At 35.4% G+C, this 16,218-nt stretch overlaps 2 protein-coding genes across 3 annotated transcripts in view; both read left to right on the top strand.

Annotated features, from left to right (window-relative positions):
* The first annotated feature begins 173 nt into the window (after positions 1 to 173).
* Positions 174 to 7,298, top strand: LOC123679872 (V-type proton ATPase subunit B). The gene is made up of 5 exons (XM_045617407.1): positions 174 to 382; positions 671 to 958; positions 3,735 to 4,240; positions 5,393 to 5,731; positions 6,394 to 7,298. The coding sequence occupies exons 1-5, from the start codon at positions 295 to 297 to the stop codon at positions 6,658 to 6,660; spliced, it is 1,488 nt and encodes a 495-aa protein (XP_045473363.1). The 5' UTR covers positions 174 to 294; the 3' UTR covers positions 6,661 to 7,298.
* A 1,239-nt stretch (positions 7,299 to 8,537) lies between these two features.
* LOC123679997 (glycerol-3-phosphate acyltransferase 1, mitochondrial) overlaps positions 8,538 to 16,218 on the top strand; it is a 34,031-nt gene continuing 26,350 nt past the window's right edge. The window contains exon 1 of one of the 2 annotated variants that reach the window (XM_045617621.1): positions 8,538 to 8,676. Coding sequence is in view for 1 of the 2 variants with exons in the window: in XM_045617618.1 (XP_045473574.1) it covers positions 15,730 to 16,115 (386 nt within the window). In the remaining variant the exon portion in view is untranslated. Of the gene's footprint in view, positions 8,677 to 15,714; positions 16,116 to 16,218 lie in introns of those variants that run through there. The other variant, XM_045617618.1, reaches the window with a different exon arrangement.

Below are 16,218 nucleotides of genomic sequence, written 5' to 3'. Positions count from 1 at the left end.
TAAAATTAATTACAGGTATCATCATCGTCAATTTTATCACAACGTTCTTATGGTGTTTTAAAAGGATATATCTATTAATTCTTAACAATTCGGAATTGAATTGATAATAACTATTGAGAACCTTCTTACTGGAAATTATAATTTTTTGATTTATTTCAATTTTTTTAGTGACATCTTACTATTCGATCATAAAGCTTCTTATCACGTGACGACATGTGAATTCAATATTTTGTTATCAGCTGTCCTCTATTCCAGTCGTTGATGTTTGTCTGCTGCTGATAGACGTGTGAAAAAATGGCTACTTCTACAATATCAGCTAGACAAGCAAATAAGGAGCATGTTTTAGCTGTTTCTCGAGATTTTGTATCTCAACCAAGATTAAGTGAGTAGATTCAACAAATTCAGCGATTCGGAATCCCAGAATTTTACCAAATTAGGGTGGGTCCATTTGAGCAGTGTATATGAATTGGGTCATATGACCCTCCGCGCTGAATGTATTTTCATAAGAAAAGCCCTGGGGAAGTTCAAACGCTTTGTATAAAATTACTTATTATATGGGATTTCAGCAATATTTTCCGGAATTTCAGTATTTCTTTGGTTATAATGTCACATGACAGATCCTATGATTCTGCCACTCCTTTGATAGGTTTCTAATTAGAATTATTTTCAGCCTATAAGACCGTATCTGGTGTAAATGGACCATTGGTTATATTGGATAATGTCAAGTTCCCTCAATTTAATGAAATTGTACAGCTTAAATTGTCCGATGGGACAGTCAGATCTGGACAAGTGTTGGAAGTTAGTGGACAAAAGGCAGTCGTTCAAGTATTCGAAGGAACTTCAGGAATTGATGCCAAAAATACTCTTTGCGAATTTACTGGAGATATCTTGAGAACACCAGTATCTGAGGATATGTTGGGAAGAGTATTCAACGGATCTGGAAAACCTATTGATAAGGGTAGGTGTATATGTTTACATGTTAATGTTTAGTGTCAAACTCTTTCTTCTCTCTATTCGATCAAATGAAGGAAAATGTGGTATTATTGATATTTTTCCATCAAATAGCAACAATTGGGATTAAGAACAGCTGGAAACTATAACATATTTCATTATAGTCCATATAAAAAAAAATGTTTCAAGATTTTTTTCATTATTAATTTACTTTACATTGTAGAGATGAATTGGTGTCAAGGTCATTTGTTTTATGCTATTTCAAATAACCCTTTTTCTGGATTCTTCATTGAAGCATGTGATTTTTAATAGTCATGTGATTTGAATGGAGGTAATTTCTACAGTCATTATGATCATTCGAATCATTTTTATTATATTACTTTTGAAAATTTGGTGGTTTTCTCTTGGGCAAAACATTTTCCTTGCTGATAACTTTCTTGATATCATTAGTTGAGCTTCAAGGCCTTATGAATATTAAGGATTTTTTTTTGAGTTGTGATTATTCAATCTTATTTGAATGATTCAAATAAATATATTCATCATTGATCTGTAGATTGATAAAGGCTAAAAGTTTATTCCTTTCATTATTTTGATCATTCCTATAAAGCAAAGGCCAATTAGTCACATGCATTTATTTACCCAGTAAAAAAAATTTGGATTATACACTGTAAGTAGAGGATTTCTCTGAGAAATCTCATGGGTATTGAAAGTATTTGGAAAGAAAATGATTCTTGGAAATTATAACAAACAAAAAATTCATGTTACACTTAGTGTAATCAAGAAACCAGAATTCTGTTACCACAAGATTTCTTATCTACCATAGGATTGTTGTGGTTAGCTGATTTCTTAAATTGGAGTCAATCAAATTCAATTTGCGCAAAAATCTGCATAACATTGTTATTAAGATCATTCAGAAAATAATAAAATGATAGAACTCACTTGACTATTAGTCAGACTGCATTCTATCCTGTAGTACTTGATTATGTAACTTATACTATGGTTTTGTTTACATTAGTTTGATATAATACCAACCAAGTGTTATTTGAACAAAGCTTGTAATGCTTATTTAACATCCTCTAGCAATATTCTGAAACAATTATGCTCCCTTTAAATGTTCCTATTGAATATTTGTCATCATCATCATAAACTCAATAACTCCTACAAAAAAAAGGATAATGTTGATGCCGTAAAAATCGTGTTTTTTGTATTCTTTCATTCGAATAATTTTATCGTTTTCGCAACTGCATTCGCCGCAGAACTTTGCATGAATGTGGAAACCACAGAAAACCCGTCAGCTGATCGCAAAACCACTTCCATTTGGTCATAGAAGAGGTAACACTTTTGGAGCGGCGATGGCCAACCGGTCAACATACCTAATGGACAAACTAATCTATACCTGTATGATTGGGTTTTGAAATCAATTTTATGATTCCTACATAATGGTATCAAAAATACAAGAACTAACAATCTTAGAGAATAATATACAGAGTATTTCCATAAGATAAATCTAACACAGGGTGTGAATAAGAGCGACAAATTTCAGGATTCACAAAAAAGTAATGCTGCTATGATTTTTGTTAGTAAAACATTCGTATTCCGAGATACCGGGTGTTAAAGTTTTCTCAAAAACTTAACTTACTATTTATTTATCAGTCTGAAACTGGTAGAGATATTCAAATGAAATTTAGTGGGTTTCAAGAGGTACTCATTGCACATTTATTGACATACAATCAAGAATGTTATTTCCATCATTGGAGCGTGAATGCGGATAATGATCTCTTAAAAAAATTGGTACGCCATTGAAATATTTTAAGCTAATAGTTTATTCTAAAGTAAGTTGCAGAATGGGCTTTTAATCCAACACGAAAGCGACGAAGGAGCAAGTTTTCGAAAACATGAGTGTTGGAACGAGTATTGGACGATATTTTCTTTATTTCAGTCAAGTTTTGTGAAATATTGTCGAAATTCAATAAAAAATTAAGATTATACATCCTAGTTACTTTTGTATTGCATCTCGGCAGTTGGTGTGACTGTAACGAAAATTGACAGATTACGGAATTTGAATTTGAATCGTACGTTTCGAATTTTGAAATAATTTATAATTACGTAATAAATTCGTGAATTATGTCTGACGAAATCGATTTAACACCACCAGAATCAAGAGAAATTGCGAAGAATGTTGCAAATCATTTCACTATATCCAGATGATTTTATATTGACAATTGACGTGTGTTAAAATTTGATAGGATCGAAGGTCAGTATGGAAAACAACTTAACAAAAAATATAACTAAAAACACTGTTTTTATTACTGTAATGAACTCATTACGATACTGAATAGAGAAAAATCATTTTTGAATTCTCTCATCCATTTTTTCGTATGAGGCATCCCAACTCGTATTTTTCATTTATTTAACAAATTATCTGTTATAACATAATTCTTGATGTTGTATTTTTTTGCATAAAAACGACGCCCTATACGAAAAAAAGGCAGAGAGATTTTTTGTCACAAATTTAACGAGCAATTCAAAAAGATTCTCAATTTGAAATATCTCAATGGCGTACCATTTTTGTTTTCAAAAAATTGAGAGCAATAAATAAATGGTCGGTTTTTAAGAAGAACTGTAACTTTAACTCTTGGAAAGCAAAGCATTCATGAACAAAAGATATATAGCAAACTGTCATTATGTCGCACTCATTCACTAACACCCTGGAAATAGAATAAGTCGATTAATTTAGAGTTGAATGAATTTCCATCAAGTAAATCATAACCTCACCCTTCCAGGACCACCAATCCTGGCCGAGGACTTCCTGGACATCCAGGGTCAGCCCATCAACCCCTGGTCGCGTATCTACCCCGAGGAGATGATCCAGACCGGTATCTCCGCCATCGACGTGATGAACTCCATCGCCAGAGGTCAGAAGATCCCGATCTTCTCTGCGGCCGGTCTGCCCCACAACGAGATCGCCGCCCAGATCTGTCGACAGGCCGGTCTGGTCAAGATACCCGGCAAGTCCGTCCTGGACGATCACGAGGACAACTTCGCCATCGTGTTCGCCGCCATGGGTGTGAACATGGAGACCGCCCGTTTCTTCAAGCAGGACTTCGAGGAGAACGGCTCCATGGAGAACGTGTGCCTGTTCTTGAACCTGGCCAACGATCCCACCATCGAGAGGATCATCACGCCACGTTTGGCACTTACCGCAGCAGAATTCATGGCCTACCAGTGCGAGAAGCACGTGTTGGTCATCCTGACCGACATGTCTTCGTACGCCGAGGCCTTGCGTGAGGTAGGTTTTGGAGGTTAGGTGGGCGGGGTTTAGTGATGACATTCAGTGGACAGCCAATCTCAGAGTAATAAACATAGATAGAGGGAGCTTATGTCCTGGTCACTTAGGAATCAAAGAAAACTAAGAGACCAACACATTTTCCAAAAAGAGAGCACCATCGCCTTTCACTGGCCCAGATTCTTCTTTGGTTTAGATTAGATTTAATTAAGAAGGTTGTATTGTCTAAAAGTTTCGTATCCAAAGCAGGTTTTGCATTGGCTAGCGAGGCATTCCGTCACCAGGTCACCAGAATCTGCACTCGTCATTTTCCCATTGTCATGAGGTGTTTCCTAAGGTGGCAATGCCCTGTGAGGAATCCAGTGAGGAGGTGTAGCATATTTTTACTAAGATGCAGATACTTTTTGAATACTGTAGAGTCAAAGTTTCGAAGAAATTTTTTGGAGTGATCCAAACCAGGAAGATTCCGCCAGAGTTTATCTCTTTCAGTTACCTCCTTTTCCTGAAACTCTTGTAGGTACATTTGTCTACACCACTGAAAGGTTCTAGGCCGATGAAAGGAGTTTGTGCTTTTCTGGCAAGTGTGTTAGCCTCTCCATTCCCTCTAATTTTCGAGTGGCCGGTAACCCAGATTAAAAAGACCTTGTTATTCTACCTATTTCATTAAGTTTTCTTAGGCACTCCAATACCATCTTAAAATCGATGATATGTTAGCTCATTGCTTTAATTGCAGCCTGACTATCGGAATGTATCGCTATGTCACATTTCTGATAATTTCTTGCTATGTTAATTTCGACACATCTTTCTATTGCAAGTATCTCTGCCTGAAAGACACTTAGACAGTGGCCTAGCGACATTGAGTATTTGGTATCAGTCCCGAATACTCCAGCGCTAGTCCCCGTCGAGATTTAGGAACCATCTGAATACCATTTGATGGTATTATTTTCTAGAACTGGGATTTTGGACTCCTTTTCCCAATCTTCTTTTCTACTTAGTATCGCAATGAATTTTTTTTCGATGCTAATTCGATGCTCTTTATCATCCCGTCACTGGGAAGAAGGTACCCCTTAATAAGTAATTCTGATTTTTCTGGGCCTCTGTAAGACCTAACCACTCAACTTCTAGATTCCTAACATTCTTTTCTCCCTGCCTTAGGTATCAGCCGCTCGTGAAGAAGTGCCTGGACGTCGTGGTTTCCCAGGTTACATGTACACCGATTTGGCCACCATCTACGAGCGTGCAGGACGTGTGGAGGGCCGCAACGGTTCCATCACCCAGATTCCCATCTTGACTATGCCCAACGACGACATCACCCATCCAATTCCCGATTTGACCGGTTACATCACCGAGGGCCAGATCTACATCGACAGACAGCTCCACAACAGGCAGATCTACCCTCCAATCAACGTGCTGCCATCTCTGTCCCGTCTGATGAAGTCCGCCATCGGCGAGGGAATGACAAGGAAAGACCACTCCGATGTTTCTAACCAGCTGGTGGGTATATTTGAGGTTTTAGAGCGCTCGCTGAACTGATAATTTCGAATACGTCCTTGAATTTGATTCTGTCCGGCCGTCGTATACACCATACGAACCGCTTGACACTTGTCATTGGTCTACAAAATTTTTCTGTGACAGAATTTTGGAGGTTATAGATGGTTGATCTCTTTTAATTTGTAAATAACTAATATTTCTTAATGGTTCTGAAGGGTATTTGTTTCGTAATTAAAATAATATAGTTTTTGAGAGTTAGATGTCATGGAAAATGTTCATAAAATTAAAATGACAACTGTCAATCCGAGTAGGCGTGGTTACCGAACCTAACCAGAATAAAAGTACGGTTGCTCTGGTGACAGATACCTCACTGAAGTTTGAGGAAATAGTCACCGGTTTTTGAGAAATTTGACATATAGGGACCACCAACTTACACCATAGTAACCCCATGATGATATACGGACCATATCCTTAGTTTGATTAAAGATGGCGTCCGATTGTTAGGTTAGGTTTGTAAGAACAAACCCATTAGCAACTTATACATGGAACCAATTGCACCAGATAGGGCTGGACTTATTGCTTTTGATGTGGTAAATCTACTTTTATTCAAACACCCAATTCGTTGTTTAGTTTGTCAGTTACCAAATGAATGATTTTTCTTTCAGTATGCTTGCTACGCTATTGGTAAAGACGTACAAGCCATGAAGGCTGTGGTGGGTGAGGAAGCTTTAACACCCGACGATCTTCTCTACCTAGAATTCCTCACCAAATTCGAAAAGAACTTCATCACTCAAGGTTATTACGAAAACCGTACAGTCTTTGAATCATTGGACGTTGGCTGGCAACTTCTTCGTATCTTCCCTAAGGAAATGTTGAAACGTATTCCAGCAGCTACACTCGCAGAATTCTATCCAAGAGATTCTCGCCATTAGTATATTTTGAATTAATTCAATTAATTTTATTGTCTTAAAGGAATAGTTTGTTTTACAAGGATCCCACTATTTTATCTATATATCCATTAGTTTTAGCCAATTATTTTGGTGCAATTTTGTACATAAGTCCAAAAAGGTACTTCATTTCCTGTAAAATAAAAACTATTATTTGTTGTACAGATATATTTTAAATAGGAAACAAAAATGGACAATATACATGTATATTATCACTGATATTATGCCATAGCACAACTACTTTTCGTTTCTTTCCAATTTTTTTTTTTTACTATATATATATTATTTTTACCTACATTCCATTTTGTTAATATCATCGTTGTTAATGTTGTAAAGAGCAATACACTGATATGAGCTTTCAGTATTTTTTATTATAGTTTTAAAATAATAAATATTGGTGAATGGAATTGTCAATGTAAAAAATTGTTGGATTGTAGTATCAAATTAAGATCTTCACCTTCCCGTTGCGAGTTTAGTTCAATAAGACATTGTGGTTAAATAATTGATGTATGTTACCAGTGAATTTTGATCAAGATGTATCTAGATATCAATTTTTCCTTGATAAATTAGATAAAAATGTAGATGAGAACTTTTGGAATGTAATAAATAAAACTTGTTAAGTTCATACTGTTTCATTTCGAAAGATTCTTCATTCATAGAACATGCAACACATGCTTGGATTTATGGAATGAATGTCATAGAACTGCGGTTAGGGTGACATTTGACTCTTCACAGGATTGGAATAGGTTTTTGATTGGTCATGACCAAGGTCTATAGATTTAGACTAGATGTAATCTATAGACCTCGGGTCACGACTATATTCTATTATAGTAACTTGCCTATTAGGCTAAGTGTTTGCCTTATTTGTTGTTAAATATACCCCCAGTAGCTTTTAGGACCATAGAGCGCTGACATAATCTGAATTTCAGAGGGTTATGAGATCAGAAAAACTTGATAATTTTTTTTGTGTAGCTCCATAACTGAATGAATGAATTTCTTAAATATACAAAATCGGAATTTTAGAAAGAACAATTTTTCATAATAGTTATTTTTTTTCTTGCATCAGAAAATATCTCAGGTCAAAAAAAAAATTAATAACTTCATTCGTCCGAATTTTCAGCCCTTACTTATGGGTATCAAAATGAAGTCGAAAAAAGTTCCAGTAACCTAAAAGTTCTGGTATTATTCAAGTGATGAAATAATGTGTTTTCCAATAAGATGTTTCATTCTGAATAGCTCGCTATCTACATATACAGCAGTCACTTCTGAAGTTGTCATCTTTTGACATTTGACAAGTAGGAACTACGCCATTAGTAAAAATGGAATGATACACGCTTCAACAAAGCACTGAAATTGTTAAAATTCACTACAAAAATAGAGAACTTTCGCAGTCACGGTAAGCAAAGCTAAAGCACTTTTGGGTAGTTGTGAAGAACGTTCTCGGTCGGCAAGAGTGAAACTGGTGGAAAAAATTGAGCTGTTGGGACAAGTTGGTGATGTGAAGAATCGAAACCGTGTGCTTCGCTCAAGAACAACTGCTGTTGCCCATAATGTTGACGAAAACCAAGGTTTGTCGATACCTCTTTGATTTCGGGAATTAGGCATTTTATGGATGGAATTCTAATGTTTTTTTTACATTTTGAGGGTTAAAGGAACTCTTGTTAGTTTAATTAGTACATAATGTTATACATATTGTAAGAAAGTTTTGTATGTGGGTCAAATAAACATTTTAATTATTATTATTAATTAGAAGATATGGGAGAAGTTTATTTTCAATAAGACAGCGCTACGTGCCACTCAAGCAACTTATTATTAAAAGTGTAGTTTTCAACGTTTCCTCCCACCTATACTTTACAGTCTACGCCAATGATTTCTGTATCTGGCGGTGCCAGCTGACAACATCTTGAAGTTGGGTTATGTTTTTCCGCTGTGTGATAGTTTTGAAAAACGTGAAAATTCTCAAATTATTTCTATTTTCTCAATGAACATTGAATTATAAGAGTAAGTTTATTGGATTTATATCTTAATATATCTTAATTCATAACATATAATAATTTTATATTGATTCATTCTACATTTTCATTTGTGTTTTATTTCTTTTTCAAAGATTTTGATGTGATATTCATTCGATGAATTGCTAAATTTTTTGAAATATTTTTATATTTCTGCAGAATCTTAGTCATTTTATTGATTTCAATTTATAATAGAAAATCTCAAAGAAATTTTAGTGTTTTACATTTTTGGAAAATATCCATTCCTTGCTGCTTACCAGCTGTGAGCTAAGAATCAGTAGCGTAGCACATTTTTTGTTTGGATCTACGCGAATAAGAATTGAATAGGTATTGATTTACCAAGAATGGCAAGAATTTTGCTTTTCAATATCCTCTTAACCAGAATTTTATATCGGTACTGATAATATATTCAGCTAACGTTTTAATTTCTTATAACGAACAACGAAGATCAACTGGATTTGATTTGATTTATGTTTCATTGCCGCACTTGCACTTGACGTTTGAAATTCTTTTCAAGGTGATAAACTATTGTTATGATAAACGTTCTTTCCATTCTTTTATCCATGAATGAACTATAACGAATGACTAACGCAGATTTATTAAGTTAAACGACTGAAGCAAGTCATCCTTTATATAAGAATCGAACAGGAACGTCTAGATTTTGAATGATCCATGAACAATAATACATTGTTAAAATGAAATTTCTACAAAAAATATTTAATGTTCGGAGAATGAGAAATAAAATTTAAATTTCATAGAATTATGAAATATAATTGGTTAAATTAACGTGTTTATAGATGTCACAATTTCATAAGAATATAATCTCAAGAAATTCAGGTAGTTATCAACTGTAATGTGCGTAATAAATAAATTCTATTAATCTATAAATTCCTTCATATTCAATAGAAAATCAGGGTTTGAGGGTTATATTTTGTGATATTGCATAAAAGAACATCATTCGCAATTCAATAATATACATAGATTTAGTCTTCAATAAGTCTTGATGAGTATTAAATATTATAGTAAAACAACTTTAATATTATCAACTGAATCTAAAAATAGCAATGAATCATTCAGTTTTCAATCAATTGAGAACCATCTTCATAAGCCAGAAAAAATTATAAAAGCCACATACAAAAATGAAAAAAAATAATTCAGTTAATTACTTCTTCAATTGAAGGTCATATTCTATTTACTTCATTTTTGCGTTCCCTTACATGTCTACAGCTCTGTTATTGATAAAATTATGAATAAGAGTGTATACAACTGAATAAACATCTTGTAGGTCTCGTTGAACTTTGAAAATCAATTTGGTTTCCATTTCCAAATATGTATATTTACACTGTTTTTAACATTGTTTTTCGATTAGGGTTTATTGTAATACAATCGTCACCTAGTTCAAGGAAAAAAAATTTGAACAACTTCCTTGACAAAAACAAAATTCGTTTCTTGATGAGCTATAAAGCTGAATTTCTACATAAATGTTTTTCCGATAAGAAGTTGCATTTTGATTACAAAAATAGTACATTTTGAGATGAATCAATAGATGCTTATTACTTTGTGAAGAGGAAGGTATGTCTATAATGATATCGGCCAAATGACCGCCATAGCTACGGTTGCAGCCCTATATCTTTTTCATGTAATTTTCCATGTCCTCGTTACTTCACGGATTCCATCTTTAAGGTCTTGAGTCAATTGTGGAGCAGTGGCATAGATCTTATCTTTTACGTGGTCCCAAAGAAAAAAGTCTAATGGTGTTAAATCCCAAGACCTCGATGGCCAATTGTGATCACCTCTTGGAGGAGGACTTTTCTTGCAAAATTTCGATTGTTTCGTTGCTTATATAGTTTGTAGTACCGTCTTGCTGAAAATAAATGTCGGAAAATGAGTATTTTCCAATTCAGGCAATAAAAATCATTAATTATAGCTCAGTAACGCAATTCAATCGCCGTAACAGTTGCACCAGCCTTATTTTTGAATAAGTAAATTCCATTCACTCCACCAGCCCAAAAACCGCACCAAATAGTGACACATAGAGGATGCAAAGGCTTTTCAACAATCATTCTTGGATTTTCTGAGCTCCAAATGCGACAATTCTGCTTATCAATGTAGCATGTGAGGTGAAAATGGGCCTCTACAGTGAAGATGATTTTTCGATGAAAATCCGGATCAGTAAGATGCATTTCAAGGACCCCAATCAGCGAAGATACGACTGACTTGAGTTCTTGTTCATTTTAAAAGCCTTAAGGCTTAAGTCTTCATGCAAAATAAGGTGTTATGTTGTTTGTGGAAATCCTAATGCCCAAGATCGACGAGGAATCGACAAACCAGGGTTTTTGTCAACACTACGGTCTACAGCAGCAATATTCTCAGTTGTTCTTGAACGACGCTCACGGTTCGATTCTTCACATCTCTAACTTGTCACAACAGCTTAAAAATTTCCACCAGTTTCAGTATTGCCAGCCGAGAAGGTGCTTCACGAAGACCCAAAAGTGCTTTACTTATGCATTATTTAGTTGTGACTGTAAAATTCTCAACAATTTTGTATTTAGTAAATTTTAAAAATTTCAATGCGTTGTTGAAACGTGTATCGTTCCATTTTTAGTAATGGTGTAGTTTTTACTTGTCAAATGTCAAAAGATAATTGAATACTTCATCATATCAGAGAATAAAAAATAAGCTTGGTAGATATTATAATTTCATATTTTACATAGGCTCAGTTTTCCAGAAACGTCTTATAGGCGTGCTAACTTGGAACACCCAGTATATCACAATCTCAGAGTAATAAACATAAATAGGGGAGCATATGCCATTTTCAGTAAGCAAATTTTGTCCCCAACATGAGCTATCAAATTTGACATGAAGCGCGCGGAAATGAAAACATATCAGTGATACGATATTTCACTCAATTCGCGAGTTTCTCCATAAAGAACGCACTTCTTGTGTCCCATAGTGAATCAACGTTCCATATTTACTCAAAATATATTGAGATGAATACCTAAATATATCAGAAATTCAGAAAACAAACTTCAAGCGCGCCAAACGACGAGAAACAACCGATGACACTAGGAGAGCAAAAGTTGCCAAACCTTGGATTTCAGCAGGTAAATACAGAAAATAATAAATATTCTGCTTATTATAAATTCGACAATTAGGAAAAATATCAGATTCCAAATATTCAAATTGACATATTCAATCGGGAATCACCCAAATAGATATATATCATTCGATATAATATACATTCATAATGATAGAGTAAAATTGTGGATTTGAAAATATATCACAATCCGACAACGTAATCTTACCATGTTGGGGACATGTAAAAATTGCGTATACTCCCTCTATCTATGTTTATTACTCTATGATCACAAAAGTTCAGAGGTCTTTAATAGGCGCATGAATGCGAGCTCTCAAAAGCTCCCTATGTCAAGACAGTGCTTTTCTCTAAAGTTAGAGTGTTTACGAATGGTAGGATTCAGAAAATAAAGTTGTTACAAGATAATCATTCGCAAAAATACTGATTTTTTTTTCACATATAAATATTGTCAATTACAGATAGGAATATTTTATGTTACATGGCATGATATCGACATGTGATTCCGGAAAAAATCACTAATTATTTTGTTTCCACTGTACTTATCTCGAATGTTGAGAAATTGTAATAATTAATAGCTCCATTGATATGAATTAGAGAATTCCATTTGCTGTAACAAATCAGATCATAATTAATAATAATATGCGCCGTTTTTACGATGCCATAACGAGAATATCTCTTAGTTACTGAGTGGAGAGAAACAATTAGAATTCTAACTTCGTTTCAAGTTATAACTTTCCAATCAATGGAATAGTCCGGAGGAACAATTGAAAGATTAAAAACAATTACATTTATATGTCGATAAATTTTCGCGGGTTGGTTGATGAAACGCAAAATACACACATCGTCAGAAGTCTTGGCCCCCCTATCAACTCTTAACTTGCTGAATGTAACATGAAAATTTTTTGTGTGTGGAATTTTCACTATCTTATCACTTGAATGAAAACGATAAACCAGCAAAAAAAGTTTCTTGTTCTGGAGAATACAGGTGTATTCGAAGTAAATCAGTTTTCAGCGAATAACAGGAGTTGTAATATTGAGAATATTCCGTGGAAAATGCCGGGACATCCAATTTCTCAGGTTGACCGGGCAAGAATAGTAGCCTAACATCAAGAAGCTTTGTCGAACAACTAGATTGCTCAACATTTGAATATTCCACGGACTTCAGTAAGGCTCATGAAGGCCTTTTACCTGGATACCGACAGCGTTGTCCGGTGACCTGTGCCTGATCGACCCAGAGTTACATCTGCAAAGGAAGACTTTTATATCGCAATTTTTACTCGAAGGAATCAAACGGCTTCTGTAACAGCCCTTCGAAGTCATTTTTTGAGGACTCATAGACGGGTAGTCTCAACCAGTATCATGAGGAGACGGTTCCATTCCTCAAATTTAAGGGCAAGAAGACCTTCAAGAGAACCTCGGCTATCACCTGGACATAAAGCTACCCTTCGGTGATGGGCAAAACACCACCAAGACTGGCTTTTACCACAATGGCACAACATACTTTTTTCGGACGAGTCACGATTTGGTTTACAAAGGGATAGTCTACGAGAAAGGGTTTGGAGAAATCCAGACAGACTAGAGCGACTCAATTTCACCCAGGAATTTGTGACCTTTCAAGGCGGATCAATAATGTCCTGGGGGTATAATGTTTGGTCGCCGTACTCCTCTTATTATCGTTGAACAAACAATGACTGGAGCCATTTACATAGAAAATATCATTGCACCAAAAATGTTCCTCTGCGCAACGAATCTGGGGATAATTTCATTTATCAGGATGATAACGCCTCACAGGAAGGGTTCAAAACATTCTTTAAGAGAACATTATCCAGATAATGAACTGGCCAGCAAACTCACCAGACATGGATCCAATTGAACACGTATGGGATTACTTAGGGTGATCAATATCCGATCGCCAAAACCCACCTTCAACTTTCAGGAATTGAGTTTAGCCCTTCAGGAAAAATGGAACGATATGCCTCAAAATTTCATTAATGACTTGATTCGTGGGATGTCTAGGCGTATTGGGCAATTGATTGAAAGAAGAGGTGGTAATACGGACTATTGAATTTGGATTCAGTTGTGGAATGAATATAAATTAAAGAAAAATAAATAATCGATAAATTTAGATTTCTTCTCATTTTTCCTATTTTGTCTCATCCTGCATAAAGCAAAGAGTAACAAACAAAGACTTTCTATCAAATTTATTGCAGAAAACCGAGGAAATTATTCATCTCATTTCTAGAACATAGATTGTTTATTTCTTGAAAAATCTAAGGGGACAAAGACTTTTGACGCTTCTCTGATTTTACAATACCTTTTGTGTAGAAATATTCCTCTTTGATTTCGAAATAGCCGTCAACCTCGGTAATCGTTTCTTCATTACAGCCAAATGTCTTTCCTTTTGAGGTCTGCAAACAGCCAGTAATCAATTGGGGTCAGATCTGGAGAATGAGCTGGGAGGTAAAGCAGTTGGAAGCGCAATTCGTTCAATTTGAGCATGGTTTTCATCGATTTCTGACTAGAAGCATTGTGTTGGCCCCAGAAAATTCTTTTCTTTGACATTTGAGGACGTTTTTTCCAAATTTTTATACCCAATCAATCCAATAACGTCATGTAATATTTCCTGTTGATGTTTTGACCTTTGAAAAAATAGTTCATGAGCAATATATCATGTATCTGATGAAATACGGATGCCATAACCTAGCTAGCTGATATTTGAGATATTGGTCGCTTTAGACAGCTATCACCGACTGTTTTCCACTCAAATGACACACTCTTCGACTCAGGAGTGTAGTGAGGAATCTATCGTCACCTATCGAAGCAAAAAATACTATTTATAGTATTTACCCACCTTAAACAGCTCCAAACAGTATTCGGAATCGATAATGCGTTGTTGCTTTTGATCATGATCAGCGGTGATCAGAGTATTTTTTTTGTGCTATACATTTCATTCGTTGAACCTTCCTGTGTTTACTATGCGGAGTAACTTACACATCCTACTAAACTTTTGTTGATTTTATTCAGTGTATTGGTGGGTTTAACACAAAACTGTCATTGTGGTAATTTGCACGATCCATAGAGTAATGAACATTGATAGAGGGAGTGAACGCAATTTTTACATGTCCCCAAAATGGTTAGATTACGTTGTCGGATTGTGATATATTTTCAAATCCACAATTTTACTATATCGTTATGAATGTATATTATATTGAATGAAATATATTTATTTGAGTGATTCCCGATTGAATATGCAAATTTAAATAATTGGAATCAGATGTTTTCCATAATTGACGAATTTATTATAATAAGCAGAATATTTATTATTTTCTGTATCTACCTGCTCAAATCTAAGGTTTGACAACTTTTGCTCTCCTAGTGTCATCGGTTGTTTAACGTCGTTTGGTGCGCTTGGAGTTTGTTTTCTGAATGTCTGATATATTTAGGTATCTATTTCAATATCTTTTGAGTTGATATGAAACGTTGATTCACTATGGAACATAAGAAGTGCGTTCTTTGTGGAGAAACTCGCGAATTGAGTGAAATATCGTATCTCTGATATGTTTTCATTTCCGCGCGCTTCCTGTCAAATTTGATAGTTCATGTTGGGGACAAAATTTCCTTACAGAAAATGACATAAGCTCCCTATATCTATGTTTATTACCCCGAGGCACGATCGAATCATTTCTGTGTTCAATTTCAGTCGATTTATGACACATCCATAGATTCCAAACCACAGTCAACGTGCAGATCTGTCAATCAAAATTCTATGGAACCCTTCATGAATCAAACGAATATAAATCAGGGCACGTGCAAGATGAATCCTTCAACAATTGAACCAACATCACAAAGCTAATAGAATAATGGCAGAATGAGCACCCGCCTTAAGCAGGATGTACACGAGTGAACCCGATGGGGGGACAGAGAAAGCTATACCGGCAGAGTGTGATGGCATTCTATCCAAAACATAATCCGTTGGTTGATCAAACGCCACACAACTCCACCGTTTCTAGTCAGACATTCGCTACTGCGTTGGCTTTTCCGTTCAAAGAGACTACGGTAACGCAGTCTAGGTTAGACTTTAAACTCGCTCCCGTCTTTTATAAGGTCTTCGACGATCTGTGTCCACATTTCGAAAGTTCGCCTGTTAGTTCACATGTGCCGCAGGGCGCGTACTATCGATCCTTGTTCCAGTGCTGTGCGTTGTTGTTCTTCTTTGCAGATATGATCTTGCCACTACCGCCCAGTATGGAGACCTCTATATTGGAGCTGGTGATTTTCACCGGGTTTTTGTACTGGCTCTGTCCCAGTTTCATGAACTCCTTGCTTGAAAGGTGAGTTTAGGGAGGAGATTGAGATTTTCCGGATTTTAGTACGGTGGATCTGGAGGTACCTGAAAGTAATACGGAATGTACATATTTTTATCGATGATTCATC

The sequence above is a fragment of the Harmonia axyridis genome, chromosome 5 (genome assembly GCF_914767665.1).
Source record: "Harmonia axyridis chromosome 5, icHarAxyr1.1, whole genome shotgun sequence".
NCBI classification, from domain to species: domain Eukaryota; kingdom Metazoa; phylum Arthropoda; class Insecta; order Coleoptera; family Coccinellidae; genus Harmonia; species Harmonia axyridis.
The sequence above is the reverse complement of the archived record's forward strand: the minus strand, read 5'-3'. Positions and strand labels throughout refer to the sequence as shown.